The sequence below is a fragment of the Oxyura jamaicensis genome, chromosome 8, assembly GCF_011077185.1.
Source record: "Oxyura jamaicensis isolate SHBP4307 breed ruddy duck chromosome 8, BPBGC_Ojam_1.0, whole genome shotgun sequence".
NCBI classification, from domain to species: Eukaryota; Metazoa; Chordata; class Aves; order Anseriformes; family Anatidae; genus Oxyura; species Oxyura jamaicensis.
In genome coordinates this window covers 14,924,209-14,940,942 of record NC_048900.1, presented here as the reverse complement: position 1 = coordinate 14,940,942, position 16,734 = coordinate 14,924,209, and the positions used below count along the sequence as shown (strand labels likewise).

The 16,734-nt window shown below is 40.1% G+C and overlaps 1 protein-coding gene across 4 annotated transcripts in view; it reads left to right on the top strand.

Annotated features, from left to right (window-relative positions):
• Nucleotides 1–16,734, top strand: part of HMCN1 (hemicentin 1) — a 192,255-nt gene that overhangs the window by 46,274 nt on the left and 129,247 nt on the right. For all 4 annotated transcript variants that reach the window (XM_035333229.1, XM_035333227.1, XM_035333228.1 and 1 more), the window contains exons 5-10: nucleotides 2,965–3,136; nucleotides 4,878–4,984; nucleotides 8,813–8,933; nucleotides 9,527–9,790; nucleotides 10,055–10,199; nucleotides 12,545–12,666. In XM_035333229.1, the coding sequence (XP_035189120.1) occupies nucleotides 2,965–3,136; nucleotides 4,878–4,984; nucleotides 8,813–8,933; nucleotides 9,527–9,790; nucleotides 10,055–10,199; nucleotides 12,545–12,666 (931 nt within the window). The remainder of the gene's footprint in view (nucleotides 1–2,964; nucleotides 3,137–4,877; nucleotides 4,985–8,812; nucleotides 8,934–9,526; nucleotides 9,791–10,054; nucleotides 10,200–12,544; nucleotides 12,667–16,734) is intronic.

Genomic DNA, 16,734 nt, shown 5'->3' with positions numbered 1-16,734 from the left:
CTGCAGTCCCTGCTTAGGGTAAGACCTATCAGGCTGGTGGTCAGGATTGGGGATTAGGCAGCGGTCATGAGGAGGAGCCTAAAAAAATGCATTCTGGGGTACTAAAATTGTTACCCAACTTTGTTTAAATGAATACATTGTGAATCAGACTTTTTTCCCTATCATATAAATGTTACAGTCTTGTTTGACAAATTTTTCAAGAATATAACATTAATCCTTCTGAGTTTTGAATGAATTTTGTGTATAAATAACAGTGTGTGATTTACCTATTAGTAAAACTTCTACAAGGATGCAGAAGTTTACCTTGTGACCTGATTTATTTTGCTTAATATGAAACATGATTAAGCTAGACTGGAAAATTCCTTTCTTCTGAAAATTGATGTAGGTCAGTTAAATTTTACAATTTGTTTAAAAACTTTCCTGTGAAGGTAAGATTCTGGAATTAACTAGAAACCTTTCCATATATCTACCACAAACAAGTGGCACAGTCATCTCAGTGTAACATGAGTGGAGCAGATTGAAATCACTTTGGAAAACATTTTTGGAGCCAAACTTATATTTTTTTAAAGTAAAATGTAAAATTAGCTGGATCTATTTGAAGCCTTGTTGTTTCTGTTTCAGCATTCAACAGCTCATCTAAAGTAAACAGTTGCTGAATAGCTGGTATCACTAGCTGTTACAGAAATGGTCTTTCTCTCTTGGGTACTATTACTTCAGAGGCTTTGAGTAGCATAGTTGATTTTACTCTGATTTTTGTATGTTCTTTTTAAAGTACACTTAAGTTCCTTGCTAACGCAGACCCTTGTGTGGAGTATGCACAGCACTGTTGTTACATGGCCAATGCTGTTTTGCTTCACGTTGCACTGGGAGCGTTCAGCATGTCTCAGGTGAGGCATCTCTGGTAGTACCACGATCATAATTTGTGAAAACATGCCTCCCCCACTTCACATGTTTTTTGGATGATGACCTTTATTTAGAATGCTTTTACATATGTGCAAAGATGCAAAGGTTCCTGGGCATTTGTAGTATAAAATGTATGAACAAATACACTCCTGAGAGCCCTCCAGTGCTGGTAGGTGACACATCCAGGTTAGCTTATTTTTCGGTTCAAAATCTTGTACAGTCACCGTGGTGCTGCCGGGCTCTTTCTCACTTTCTTTTCCTCACCACCGTGCAGCATTCTCCTTCCCGCAGTAGGCCTTCACAGAGGTGCCGCCGTCTTGGCTGGCAGGCCTGCTGTGGAACCAGCTTTCCTCACAGAGGGGTTAGGTGACGATGTACATCTGTTATGAATTTTTATTTGATAATTGTTGATTAAAAACAGTATAGTTAAGGATTAGAATTCTGTAAAGCACAAATTCAGTTTTAGTCACAGAACTTTATTTTCCACAGCATTGTTCTCCATTCTGTTCTGCATTCTGTGTCTAACAGTACTTTGTATTAGGTGCTTTAGATTTAAAAACAAACAAACAAGCAAAAAACAACAAAGTCCATAGATGGCGATGAGTCAACACGCCTGAATAAGGGAACTTTCCTTCTTGCTTCAGGTAATTAGTAGTGTATGACCAGAAATAGGCATGCATTTCTATTGCTAATTTCTATTTGAAAATATAATGCTACGGTGTAAGTGTGGATGCTCTATAGAGATCTTTCGTTACTCCTTTCAACACCATGCTGATCTTGGCTTTAGTAATATCCTCTGTGAAAATTGTGTGGTATTTGGGGATTGAGTGCACCCTCAGTAAGTTTGCAATAACGTTTGTTATTTTTCCAGGTTATCTGTTTTGTCATATTATGTGTGTGTGTTCTTGATGTGAACAGTTGAAGTAGAAACAGAAGCGTGCCTTCGCTTGGTGTTGGTGCTTTTTCCTATGTATTCCAAGTGCAGAGGTGATATAATGTCAGTTCATTTTGTATTCCTGTGCTATCGCATCTTGCTGATAGGAGTACAAATCCTGTTTACACTGTCTGTAGAATATCTTCATTGAAATTAATGTATTGTTGCTGTATTAGGCAAATCCTTTACCAGTCTGTTTGCTCAGTGTGATGTGGTAGCTGTGTGATGTCCAATGATTTAAAAAACAAAACTACAAACAGCCTAGGTGAAAGTTGGGGTCTAGTATTACAAAAAATTAACATGAAATCTCTACAAGACAGTAGGGACAGTACTTCAACAGAAAACAATAAAAAATATTATTGACAGTACAAATATTAATTATATTGACAAATTAATTATTATTAATAATATTGACAAATATTATTGACAGTACTGGATGAGAAGCTGGACATGAGCCAACAGTGCACGCTTGCAGCTTGGAAGGCTATGTGCTGGGCTGCATTAAAAAAGGGGTGGCCAGCAGGGAGAGGGAGGTGATTGTCCCCCTCTACTCTGCGCTTGTGAGACCCCACCAGGAATACTGCACACAGGCCTGGGGGCCCCAGCACAAGAAGGATGTGGAGGTCTTGGAACAGGTCCAGAGGAGGGCCACTAAGATGATCAAAGGCTGGAGCAACTCTTCTATGCAGAAAGGTTGAGGGAACTGGGCTTGTTTAGCTTGGAGAAGAGAAGGCTCTGGGGAGACCTCATTGCAGCCTTCCAGTACTTGAAGGGAGCATATAAACAGGAGGGGGAACACCTGTTTACATGTGTTGGTAGTGATAGGACAAGGGGGAATGGTTTTAAACTAAGACAGGGGAGATTTAGGTTAGATATTAGGAGAAAGATTTTCTCTCTGAGGGTGGTGAGGCAGTGGAACAGGTTGCCCAGAGAGGTTTTGGATGCCCCATCCCTGGAGGCATTCAAGGCCAGGCTGGATGCTGCTCTGGGCAGCTTGCTCTATTGGTTGGCAACCCTGCCCAGAGCAAGGGGGTTGAAAATAGATGATCCTGGGTCCTTTTCAACCCAGGCCATTCTATGATTCTATGATACTTCAACAGAATAATGACCGTTACTTTCTTTCATAGGTGTTGAAATGGGTTGAAGAAGCGGTTCAAGCCTCCAAAGTGCATCTCTTGTCTACAGACCATTTGACCATGGCTGTAAATACTTGGCAGATCCCTTTTGATCCAAGTCTGAAAGAGGTTACAGTGTCCTTGAGTGGTCCTTCACCAGCAATTGAGATTCGTGATCCATTAGGTAAAGTAGTTTGTGATTTTTTATATGATACCATTAAAGTGAATGAAAAAGACAAATAATCTCAACTGCCTTCAAACAGGGAAGACCATATTTATGTGATCCATGAATGGGTTTCCAATTTTGAAAAGCAGTACCAAGATTTCAGGATTTTTTTTTATTATTATTATTTTTTCAAATACAGGATCTCTGGATATATGCACTTGGAACCTGGAAATCCTCCCTATTCTGACTACTTCTTACCTCCTTCTGCTTTCTTGGTATTTGTCCTTTCATTCCAAATTTCAGGATACTTTTCTTTTGCTTTTCATATCCTATATTTGTATACTCATTGAACCATTATTATTGGATCACACATGATGGTTGTATTTATGTGGTGAGTACTAAGCCAAGCTCCACATTGACTGAACTGAGAGAGCATTCAGAATCAAATCCTCTCTCATGCACCCATCTGTAGCTGAACAGTGTGTGGTGGGGAAGGAGAATCACGTATTTGGATGCTAATTTGTATTTGAAAATATTTTCAACAAATCTACTGTTTGTTGTTATTGTTTGTTGTTATGTTGATGCCTTAAGGAACCTGGAGCCAGCCCTCCAGAAATAAATTCAAATCATACTTTGTATTCCTTGAATGATTTTTGGCTGAGGGTATAGCATAAGTTATAGTATCTTGAAAATATTCTATGCACAGCATTATTTCCCAGCAATACAATCTGGGTGTCCTCCACTGAGGCATTCTTCTTTATTTACAGGAAAGAGATTTACTCAGTGTCCCTTCAAACCACAATAACACACAATCCTGGGTGCAACTCTCAGGTTCAGCTGAAGCTTTGACCCCATCTGTCTGCTTTCCTTTCTTGTAGGTTAGCTCCATGCATCTAAATCTATGTAGTTTAATTGAAGTTAGTGGCAGCTTTTCTGGTAGGCTCTTAAAAATTGACACTGGAACATCCCATCCGTAACTTAAGCGTTCCATTAAGTGCTCTGAAACATCCAGACCTGTTTTGATTGATGATGGTACTCCTCAGTCAGTCTTGTGGGAGAAAAATTCCTCTACATGGAACCTGTTCCTACATAGAACTATCCATATATTTGTATGGGAAGGTGTACACATGAAGTGTGGTATGGTCCGTTATGAAAACTTAACTTCTGTCAAGGTCTATGATGTCTAACAGGCTAATTCTTCTGTGAGGATCTTATAAGCGTTCCTGCTGTTGTGAGTCACAGGCTAATTCTTGTCTGCCAAGAGAACCTTGATTATCAATATTTTTACTAGTGGATTTTATCCATTGTGGGGTTTATCCAGCTTGGAACAGGTCTGCAGGATGGAACAGTGGGAGGGCTAGCAGCTGCCATGTGGGTTAGGTTAAGTGTCTTCTAGGATCCCCTTTGAGGGAGTTTGCTTCTGTGCGGCCTTCTTTCACTGAGAGATGAGTATTGTCTGTGAAGAGAACTTGCTTTACTTACAGCTGTAAGAAAACCCAGCAACTGGAATGCTGAAGGCTGTATTAAGGCTCCAAAATGAATGAAAAGAGTGAAAATGAAGGAGCATTTTTAGTGTTCTGTTCCCTACAAGAACTTACAGGGCATTTTGAGTGTTGCAAATGTCATTGACTCAACTGAGTAGTGAGTAAGTCAAATATCAACTGTACATCAGACACGAATAGAAATATTACATTTACTCTTTGTTAGGCAGTACTGTATTTACTCTCTATTTGTTTCTTTTTGTTTGTTTGTTTTTTAGGTAAGCAGATCAGTAAAGGATCAGGACTGAATGAACTGCTAAATATCCACAACTCTGCAAAGGTAGTAAATGTCAAAGACCCAGAGCCTGGAACATGGACAATTAAGGTATAGTTACTGTAGAAATTGTGTATGACTTTTCCCAGAGTTTACAAGATGGTTGTGTAATGATTTACTATATTTTCTTATCATAGATACCCACAGATGAGTTTGTGTTATACTAAGTGTCATTTTTGAACTATATGTGATATATTTTGAAGGCAGTAGCACAAAATTCTTAATGAGGTATTAACATATTAAAAAATACTGGTTTAGGTCAAATCCTTTGGATGGAAAAAAGATGAAGTGAACACTGAATTTTTTGATGTCTAGTGAGCAGAGACTGTAGAGATCAGGGGCATTTGTGAGGCTTTGCTGTGCACAGAAAGTCTGGAGGGATGGAAGGGGGAGATGATAGGTACTTTGTAGGCCAAACATTTTTGCTAGCAGGTTCACAAAGTCAGCAAATCTACATTTAATTCAAACTCATTCTCAGTAAATTATTTGAGTCCTACGTTATTGTAAATCAGTTTGTTCATGTGAGTGGTATCCTAGCACATTCAGTTACAGAATGAATCCAAAAAGATGTGGAAACTTTAAGAAGGTAAGATCAACATGACTAGCAGTAATACTCAAATGTTGAGTTATATAGAGAACTCATTGAATGTTTGTATGCTGTCAGGACTGGAAATGCTGAAAAAAAATGGTATGGAGTCACCCTGGTGATCTGCAAAAAAAATGGTTTGGGTCCTTCTGGACTTTGTAACATCAGGCATACTGAGTACTGAGCAAACTTCTGCACTTGGAGCCTTAGGTCTCACAGCTCAGCTCTATAGCTTGTTGTAATCTTCTAGGAGAAACATGCAATTTAATAAACATTCCATGCCCTGCAGAGAAGCAGAGTGCAGAGAGCTCTGTGGTCCCTCTCTGGCCCTGATTGGCCATTGCAGCTCTGAGGCCTCTTTGGGAGCTGAGCCAAGTCACAGAATCACAGAGACATGGAATCATCTAGGTTGGAAGAGACCTCCAACTTGTGTGTGTCTGCACGGTGCTGCCCAAATTTCTAGGTTCTAGAAGCTGTTGAGAGAAGAGCATGCCACATCTGAAGGCTCACTGTGTAACATTGAGACAAGCTGGTCATACTGCTGAATTACCTACCATCAGATGGCCCTCAATAGAACAGTCTGACTCATTTAATAGAAGAGGGAGCATCAATTTATTTTTGCTAAATCCCTCCCACTAAGGCCTGTCTGCTGATTCAAAAGATTCTTTGAAGTAGGTTGGGAAGGTGTTTCCAGTTGAAAAGGCAAGGGGGTGATGCAAGTAAGTCTGGGGGGAAGAGGCAGGAGTGAGAAGTCACCAGCTGCTGTTGGAGTCTGTTGCTAAGCAGTAGGATGCAACTCTTTCAGCTGAGCCATGCCACAAAAATCTTCCCTCATGGTTAGGATTAAATGTTCATCTGTGTGATTGAGAAAGGAACAGAAAAAGCAATGAGAAATCATCAGAAAAAACTTGTGATCAAGTCAGCCTTGTAGCCAAATGCAGCTGGTTCAAAGGAGTGTAATGACAAATGAGTCCAGAAAATTTCTGCTTAAGGAGTGCATTCTTTAAAGCCTAATTCAGCTGCATATCTCCATCATTGTAAATATAAATACATAAATATAACTATGCAATTAAAAATTATTTAGCCATTGTAGCTTGATTTTTTCAGTTGTGTGAAACAAATCATATAAAAATGAGTGGTTTTTTTTTCTTTATTTTTTTTATTTTTAACCAAAACCTATGCACTTTTCAAACATGTTTATAGATGCATTTTGGGCAAATTTTATCTTCTGTTGTTTGCCAGACAAGAAAGCATTTTTTCCTGACTCATTTGACAAATATGCATTTGCTTTTTGTATTGTGCTGGAACTGTTCATATATCTGTTTATTCTTATTTCAGTCATCCAGCCTGGGAGGAGAAACACTAATGTACAATTCCAGCAATCCTACATATACTGAAAATAGAAAATTACTAATTGGAAAGCAGTCCTTTGGGATGAAGTTTATTCTTAGGTGTTTGCATAGTACTGCCAGCTTCTAGTTACGACAGTGCTAGATGCATTTATTGTTAATAAATGGTAATATTTTATAAGGTTATTCTTGCCTTAAAACTTCACAAGTATCCAAAAGTCTGAATAATTCCTAAAGAGAAATAATTTCCCAATGGATTATTTTTCCTTGGGTTGTTTACATTGGCTTTTTTTCATTTGCCCTGAGATTTTAAGGGTGCAAGGAAAAGCCTTATGAAATGTTTAATCGCACTGTAAACTCCTCATACAGATGCATAAGGCTATAAAAAGTAATTTTGTTACTGTATCTAACAAATTTTTAACTGCTAATTAATGCTTGCTAACATGAGTTTGACACACTTCACTTAAATATTTCCTTGTATTGTTAACAGCTGGTTTGTATAGAAGAAAGCCTTAATGGTATTTTTTTCTGAGGTGAAAGGCCAACCAAATAGAAGCAAATAGGTTGTTTTAATCACATAGACAGCAATTTGTCATAGTTTCCGAACAGCTCTTCCCTGGCAGTTAGTTATAAGAAACAACTGCTTAATTTAATAGTCACATGCAGCTGTGTTGGAGATGCTTCCTAACTGAAGGAATTACACATTTTAAATTGGATCCGATAACACTCTAGATAGATAAATCTTAATGGAAGGGTGTCACTTCGATACTGATTTTCTTTACATTGTGTGTCTCATGGGTTGCATTGTCTCAGAAGAAAAAATCAGAGTAGTTTCCACTAAATTCAGATGAGATCTTGGCATTGTAGACACTCTTCACAGCCTTTCAAGTATTTTATTTTTTCCTACTGTTCTGCTTGAAATTATCCATGGGTTTTTCAGTGCTAGGTGTCTATAGAGTCTAACAGTGTGCTCAGTGCAGTACAGCAGTTTTTCCCTAACACCTGAGTGGTGTGGAAGTAGGGGAGGACAAAAGCCCCTGGGCTTCTGGGCACTCTGGGCAGGCAGCAGGCAGCCTTTTCCTTCTCAGCATGCAGTGACAAAAGGTAGCTCAAAGAAGGAGAATCAAAAGAATTGCAGGACTGAGGACTTGCATGGAAGTTGCTGTACCCCCAAACAACATCAAACAAAGGCTTTTCACAAAGCAGTTGGCACTGTGCAGGAGTGGCTAGCTGGGGTTTGTGCTCTGGGGTTTTGCTGATACAACTGGAATGAGCTTAAGGCAGGGTGGGGACAGGCAGGATGAGGAGCAAGAAGTACTTCTGCGACCTCTGCTTTCCAACAGAGACCCTGACCAGGAAGGAGAACTTTAATGTATTGAATGAGGCTGGTCTGTATGTGCAGCTTATCTCAGGATATGCAATGCCTGCAATGTTTGCATGTGCCTCACAGATAAGATTGATTATGTGTATGTTTAAAAAAAAAAAAAAAGTGATCTTTTTATTAAATAGAAAAGGTGGTATAAATTATTACACCACTGGACATAAATTGTTATTTCTGTACATCAGCAAAAAATGTACATTGACTTTTCCTGTTGACTTCCGTTTCATTTCCTGTTTTGTAATATACTTTTCAAGTAGCCAAAATGTTAACTTCCAGACATGTTCTCCAATTATCATCACTGACATGTTACAAGTAATTGTTGGACTTGTGTGCCTCGGAGACAAATCAATTGGCTCTTTTTGCAGACACTACAGCTGTCGGGTGCAGTATCTAAAAGTAAAGCATTATTAAGGCCTTCTTATGTATAACTTTTGATGTAGGCCTCCTTTCTGTCTTGTTTTTAATGAAAGCTGAATTCTGTCTACTGAACTTGGTGGATGGTTCAGAAACTTTGAAATCCTGAAATGCTCATAGTGCCTGTGATCTTCAACTTGCTTTTTCAGACATCGAGCAGTGGAAGGCACTCTGTTCGGATCACAGGTCTCAGCACTATTGATTTTCGAGCTGGGTTTTCTAAGAAGCCAACATTAGACTTTAAGAAAACATCCAGCAGGCCAGTGCAAGGTTTGTTTCCACTTTATTCCACACTAAGCAGTAACCTCTTTTGAGAGTATGTTGAGGCCCCCAGAATCAAGTAGAATTCTAGGATGATCTCTGTGGCGAACTTTGTGGTAATTTTGAGGCCACTGCCTTCTTGTTCTTAGGGCTTTGAATGTGTGAGAGCAGCCAATGTTGTCCTCTCATCATATTGCCATGTATTTTTGTGTTAGCTCTGTGGCTTTTATTTTTAATGTCCCATAAATCCTGACATTTTTCGCTATGAAATGCCTCAAAAATGCAACTCTGTTTCTGTTACTTTTGGAGACTAAGAAAAACCTTTTCTCTGTGGGGCATGGTGGGGAGTTAATAAAGTGACTGCTGTTTCAGAAACACCTGTTGGAAGTCAGTAATTTCAGCCCTAATCAGAGCTGTGTCTCCTGACAGCTAATATGCAGAGCACAATTTAGAACAGTTTAGTTTCCTGCTACTTGGTAAGTAAAGGTTGAAACTGAATGGTGCATTCATGGGATGGTGGGCCAAACATATGGAATTTAATTTTTTTTTTTTTTTTTTTTTAAACAACACACACTTGAAATAGCATGTTTCTATTTTTCTAGGGATTCCTACCTTCGTGCTGCTAAATACCACAGGGATCCTTCTTCCAGCTAGAGTAGACCGACTGGAACTTCTGAGTATTACAGGGGAGCTTCTTAAGACCTTGCCTGTGAAATACTATCCTGACAGAAAGCCCTATGGACTATGGAATATTTCTGACTTTATTCCACCAGATGAAGCTTTTTTTGTTAAAATAATGGGCTACGACAAGGATGATTATCTTTTCCAGAGAGTTTCAAGCGTTTCATTTTCTAGTATTACTCCTGGTAAGAGATGTTAACTTAAATGTAATTTAAATTTGTCATATCTGATTTAGTTAAACTTGATATCTCATTTTTTTTCTATATACAAGTACTTTCTGTGTGTTCCATTTTCTTCCAAAAGTTATTTTTCAGAGTTTTGAAGAACAAGTTAATTGTTATACTTAACAGATAATAAAAACAGAAATTGATTTTCCTTTTAATAAAAGGAAAAGATTAGGTATGTTAGTAGCTGTTAATAATCTGTTGGGAAATATTTCCTTTCTTCAGATGCTCCAAAAGTTACAATGCCCAACAAGACTCCAGGGTATTACTTACAGCCAGGGTCTGTTCCTTGCCATGTAGAAAGTCTTATACCTTTTACTCAGCGTTTTACTAAAAATGGAGTAAAACTCGGAGAGGATCAGTTCTTCAAGTAAGTAGTGACTTTTTTTTTTTTTTTTTTTTTTCCCAATCCTATTTATATCCTGTGATTTCTGTTTACTGTTATACTTTATATCCTATTACTTATGTTCTTTTATTTTTGGTGATAATCGTTAGGGAAGCTGTATTCTATGGAGAGATTTATATGCATAAGCACAAGCAGAGAAAGCTTGTTTGGTTTTGGTTCAGCCATGCAAGCCATAGCCTGCTGCTGATCACATTCTGAGTGAAAAAGGTGATACAGCATGCGGAGGTTTGGGGTGACCACGAGCTGAAGTTCAATATTATGTGAATTATCACTGTTCTCCCTGCCAATGGTTTTTACAGTAACCAAAAACCAGGATGTGATTTGGTCTTCAGACTCTGCAGCTTGGCTAGGCTGTATTTTCTGAAAGATAAGCACCTTGACCAGCTAATTGCATATACCGTGTATGTGGAGAAAATAAAATGGTTTGGGTATATAAATGGCTTGATGCCGTGAAAGGTGCTGACTTATCGCCGTAAGACATACTGCAAGGAGTTGTGCATAGGTACTGCTGAATTGTGCAGCAGAAACATTGAGGTGTATGTTACGCATCGCTGCTGTTGTATTTCTGTATGTATTTATTAACAGCCCCCTGGCCTGTGTTCACCAAGCTTCTCCACTCTGCACTCCTTGTATGCTTCCATTCTCAGGGTTTCCATGTTCTACATCTGGTATATAGCAAAAGCTGGGAATAAAGAAGGATGGACCGCATAACTTCACTTTTAATATATTTTCCTTGAAGAAGTTGCTCACTTTTCACTGGGAAGAAATACTGTTTTAATCCTTAGTGTTGGTGGTTGCTGCCATTTCCATTTGCCAGCGTAGCACTGTTAAATGCCATAGATTTGACATATGATATATTAGGTTATCTAGAATTAATATAAAAGAAGAAGAATAACCAGGAAGCCACTTAAGGTCACCACTGTTTTCCTTAGTGATGTAACCCTCAGACTGGACTGCCTGTCCCGTGGTGCTACAGCACTGAACTTCCAGTTACATTCCAAATTGCTTTCTCTTTCTTTCTGTATCTACTAAGGGATGATAAATCACCATATTCTGACAAGCAAAATGGAGACCAAGGGGTCACTAATTTAGTGTTTTCCCATAACATGGAAATTACTTGCCAAGCCATGGTGGATATATTTGTGTTCCTTGGTTTTGTTTGTAAACCATAGCAACTGGCCCCAGGGAGCGCTGGGGCACCGTGCAAACCCCTGCTTTGCTCCGTTATGTCATTGTCCATGTGCTTGTTGCACCATTTCTTATAAAACAAACAAACAAAAATGTATTTTTTAATCTTAAGAAACTGTAAGAGTGTTTGCTTTTAATCATGTGACCCCACCAGGCAATGCAGTCATGTTTTTATTTTCTTCTCCACTTTAACGTTACACGTAACAGATGCAGGATATTAATTACTGATCAGCTTTACCTTTCACGACTTGTAGGAAAAAACTGCACATATTTCGCTGAATTCATGTTCTGTTATTTTTCTCATATCTCTTCTATATTTCGCTCTCCATCTTTAGTCCTGGATTTATCAATTCAGTCCTTATAGTTGTTGCACTGTTTATTTTTGTGAGGGTAGGCAATCAATGTGCAGATTATTGAGTTAATGTAGTTAGTGTTTGTCATAACTTCTGCTCTCCTGGCTGTACCTCTGAAGTTGTCATCTTCATATGGATACTTCATTGCTGGATTTTAAATATTTAGGGTGGAGGTAGTCCCTGCAGTTTGAAAAGCAGGAAGAGCTGCCTGGATGTAGTCCACTTGAAACAGTTAGTAGGGTAGGTGCTACCCTCCCCACCCCATGAGCCTAAGAGTGGGTTTACAAATAGAGAGATTTGATGAGAAGCTTTTTGCTGGGAAGACAAACCCTCATTAGCCTTTCTAGTAAGAGCTGTGGGTTCAGTACTGCGACTGGCTCTATGTAGAAACTGGTGGGTGTTAAGGAGAGAGAATAACTACTGCTTCTCGAGTAGTAAGTGCAACAGTGATCAGCTGAGTGAATGACTGCAAATGCTGTGGTCTTAGTTACTGTATGGCACATGTTCACATATGTTAGTCATCTTTGTAGAAGTTTAACTGAAACATTCTGCAAAAGCTTGCATTTCTTATTACTTAGAAAAAGACTGACAATATTATCTGTTCTTTAACTAAGGTTCATAGATAAATCCAGTTTGATTCAGCAGAGAATCTGTTTTTCCTCTAACCTAACCTATAGTGAAAATCTTTGCCTGCAGTCAGGAAACCAAGTCCTTTTACCTCTTCATTCCTTCAGAAATTTAGTGAAATGTGCCTTTTCCTTTCTTCAGAGAATCATCTAGCATGAGCTGGGAAATAGACCAAGTCTCCTTGTCTGATGAAGGCTTCTATGAATGTATTGCAACTAGCAGTGCAGGGACTGGACGTGCGCAGACATTTCTGGATGTATCAGGTGGGTACTAATTCATCCTTCCATGCTGAAATATGGTAACATGTTGTACTGGGATGTTTAACATAAAGAAATGGCACTTGGTACCAATAAGTGGTATTTCCAGCTCTAAGTATATGTTTAATTAATATGTTTTTTTTTTTTTTTTTTTTTTTTTTTTCTTGCTGATGTACACAAATGAGTTGATGTTTACTCAGGAAACCTGTTTTGAATATTAGCATGGGATTTGTTTTAGTTAGATCCTGCAAGCAGTTGGACTTAGAGAATAGATGTAGCCCACAGAAGCAGAAATTGAAACCTGAGATGTCAGTTGTTGCCAGATGGCATGTAGAAGTGTAAATCAGTGCCCTTGAATAAGGAAGACACTGGAGCTGAGTCAAAGTGGCAGTGATGATAGCAGAGCTTGGCACAGCAGTTTGAATTCAGCCTCAGGTTTTCATATAACTGCTTGAAATCAAGGTTGTCTTTTATCTCCCGCATTAGCTAATTCAGAACGGTTAATGTGAATCATGATTCGCAGAATCACAAAACTGTTTGGGTTGGAGAGACCTCTGGAAGTTACCTAGTTCAGCTTTCAGCTCATAGCAGAGCTAACTTCCAAGCTCGATCACATTTCCCAGGGGCTTGTCCAATCAAACACTGAATGGCTCCAAGGACAGAGATTTCACAAGCTCTATGGGCAGCCTGTTCAGTGGTTAATTGCCCTCACTAGGAAAATATTTTGCGTAATGATCTAGTTGGAATTTCCCATGCTGGATATTACAACAATGGACTCTCATCCTTTGTGCTCAGGGATCGTATTCTCTAAAACGGCCCTCTCAGTAGTTTCCTATATAATCCCTCCATCTTCTTTTTTACAGACGTGCACATTCCTCTCACTGCAGAATGAGCATATTAAAAACAAACAACCAAAAAAACCAACAGCCTGACATCACTGATTCTGTGCAAGGCAAAGTTTGCAGAGAAACAGCTTTCTTATAGCAAGTGGTAAATTTGAGATGAGGAACATCCTTTTAGTCACACAATGTACTCAAGTAACATCAATACTTACTCAAGTCCTAGCTGAGCACTGTTTCATATTTTATCTACCAAAATCCTTCTGGTGAATAAGGTATCTCATTTGCTTCTTTCAGTCTGTGCTTTGGAGTACCAGTACCAGCAGCTGTTATATTCCACCCCCAGAAATTGTGTGCACAAGGATTCTTGGTTAGGATGTTGCAACCATCCTCTTCCTTACAGAGAGAACTGGAAGAGATTCCTAACCTTTTTCCTGAGATACTGGTGGTAGCACTTGAGAGTAAAAGGGGAGTGTGGGGAGGAAATTGCTGTATTGTCTCATTTACAAAGCGCTGTAAGATCCACCAAGACTTGACACACTGTGTAAACATGAGCAGCTAGTTAGGATTTTGAGGCATACAGAGGAGTAATGTGAGGGAGATGCTTTGAAAGCCTTATATGCAAATATTTTTAAGAAAAGTATCTGAAATTTCTTCTTTAAGCAAAGTAAACAATCTTTTCAAGTATTCTTAGTTTGACTAGCTGACAGTATATCACAGATTATCCCTTTTGTCAGCTGCTGTGTGAAAGGTATTGGAACTGTGTCAACATTTTCCAGTTTCAGGAAAAGCAAACACTTGAGCTTGACTTTGTCTCACTAGTATTAAATCTTTAAAATGTTAAATGGCTTGTTAGCTTGTACAGGCACATTAACTGAAGTGCTCTGAATACCCGGAATTCAGTTTAAAGTTTGACCAGGGGATTTCTGTGTGCTCACTGTTGTTCTAAGAGTCTAGAGGTGTGCCCCAAGGACTGACAGTCAAATAATGGAGGGGTTTTAGTCCTGTACTGGCCTTCATCTCTTTTTATTCTTAGCTTTCCAAGTTTATGTATCATGCTCTTAGGGACAGTCCCATGGAAAACATGAGAAGATTTATCTTTTCTTCCAGAATAACCCCCCCCAACCTGAAGTGCAAAACTGGAACTCCAGTGTCAGTAAGCAAGTCCAGCTTTTCTTGATACTCCTCTGTGTTGAAATGCACTGCTTTGGTAGTGAGAGGGAGAGATGTTAGGGGCTGTGCTCCATGGGAAGCAGAGCTGCACGCCCAGCGTGTGGCATGTATGAGGGAGTCACTGGTATGCAGAGAGCTGGCCTAAAGCTTGTGAACCTCATCTGAGACCCCACAGGAGACTTAAATGAGGAAGAGTTATGGCTAGCTCTGAGTTTAGGAGCAACTTTCACCCTTAATAAATACAGATAGTTTTTTTTCTCTTAGGCTTGCTTTGCTTAGGATAATTGATTTTTGGTGTGTGCTGATAAAGATTTGCTCTTGCTCTTACAGCTGTCTTACTTCTGCTAAAGCATCCTGGTCAGAATATTATTCACTGCAGATTTTTCTTAGCAAGAAACAGTCAGGGGTAGTGGTGGGGAAACCAGCAAATGGAATATGTAAATATATCATTTGTGTAACACATTATGCATACCATGTACGCGGAATGCATACGGAATGCATAGCATTACATAATTTATGTTCTCCAGCATTTAAACGTTTTCTCCTTTGTCAGTGATATCTCAAGAAATATCGAGACAACTGCTCCTATTTTTAGCATTTGTGGCTTCAAAGCTAAATTCCAGTACTCAGTTGTTGCAGCTGCATCCTTCTAGGAGTCCAGTTAGAAACGTACAGATGAGTAGAGCAGAAAGCAAACAATAACAACTAGCGGAAGCTGAAACATAAAATATGTACAGGTAGGAAGAAGGAGCTTGAAATTATCTGAAGCGTTGTGAGCGGCTGCTGCCCCCAGCAGCTCCATGCCCACAGCTCCTGCCCAGCGTTGCAGCCCCACAGCAGTGCTGCTGCCTTCCCCTTCACATCGACCACAGGTGTGCTTGGGGGACGCTGACATGGGCCTGACCCTCAGCCTTGCTGCAGCCCCTGGCAATGAGCCCTGCATTCGCTCCACTGGTGTCAGCCCCTTCCAGGGACAGGTTTTAGGGATGCACACCGTTCCCATTCCAGTGCCTGGTGGCTCAGACCATTGCCCCTTCCAGCAGCTGGTGCTGGAGCCCAGGCTCCCCAGCAGGTGATGCCCAGGCAGCAGGCACCGCTGCCCCTGCTGTGACTCCAGTGGCTGGCACCCAGCCCTCTCACGCTGGTTTCAGCAGCGTCTGTTAGCTGGCGCTTGCAGCATGTGTGCATCGGGGCAAGGGAGTGCATGGAGCTGAGATGAGATCTAGCAGGAGGATAGGACAGGCTGCAGTGAGCAGGCACAGGGCTCTGTCCAGAAAGTGCACTGACTGGTAATACTTTGTGTGGCAGGACCCTTTTGTACCCCTTTCTGTCTACTCTCACCTTTCTTCTTGCCCTGCATCCTTTTCTGTAGTTCTGCTGCCAGGGTAAGAGCTCCAGGTATATCCAAGACCCCAGGTTTGCACCTCTATGAGTTTCCAAAGCCAGATTGGTCCCTCTTTGAAGTCATGGTAGAAGCTACTTGATTGCCCATCAGTTAGCATGACTGAGTTTTCTTGTCACTGTTTCTGATACTGTTTGTCTATCAAGTGTGTGTCTCTGCGTACTGTTTACAGCCTTGCCTTTCCTTCACTGGGCTCAGTAACACCCTTGATCAGGGAGACTTAAAGGAGCAGACAGTGTCTCCTTCCACATATCCTTAGAAACAAACCAAGTGTGTAAAGAACATAATGATGGTGCTTGCAGCAGCTGGTGACTTGGTTTCATTGTCTCTGTTAGAAGAGCTTTGTGGTAGCATTTCTTCCTTTTTTTTAGTTCAAATACAAGCCCGCAAAACTCTAGAGTGGAACTCAGGTTGTACCATGCATACCTCAGAGCACTCAGAGACCTGGTTGCGGGGCTGTGATCTCATGTTGGCTTTTCCCAGTGCAAGATTAGCTCAAAGATCAACACAACATCCTCTCATACAAGATGTGGTATTTCATCCTGTGTGATGCAGTATTTCTCTCACATAAATCAGGTGTATTCTCATCAGGTAGCTTAGTGTCAGGGAGCGAGGATGTTGGCCTGGGATCTGTTCCATGGGTTGAGCAATGTGAAATGA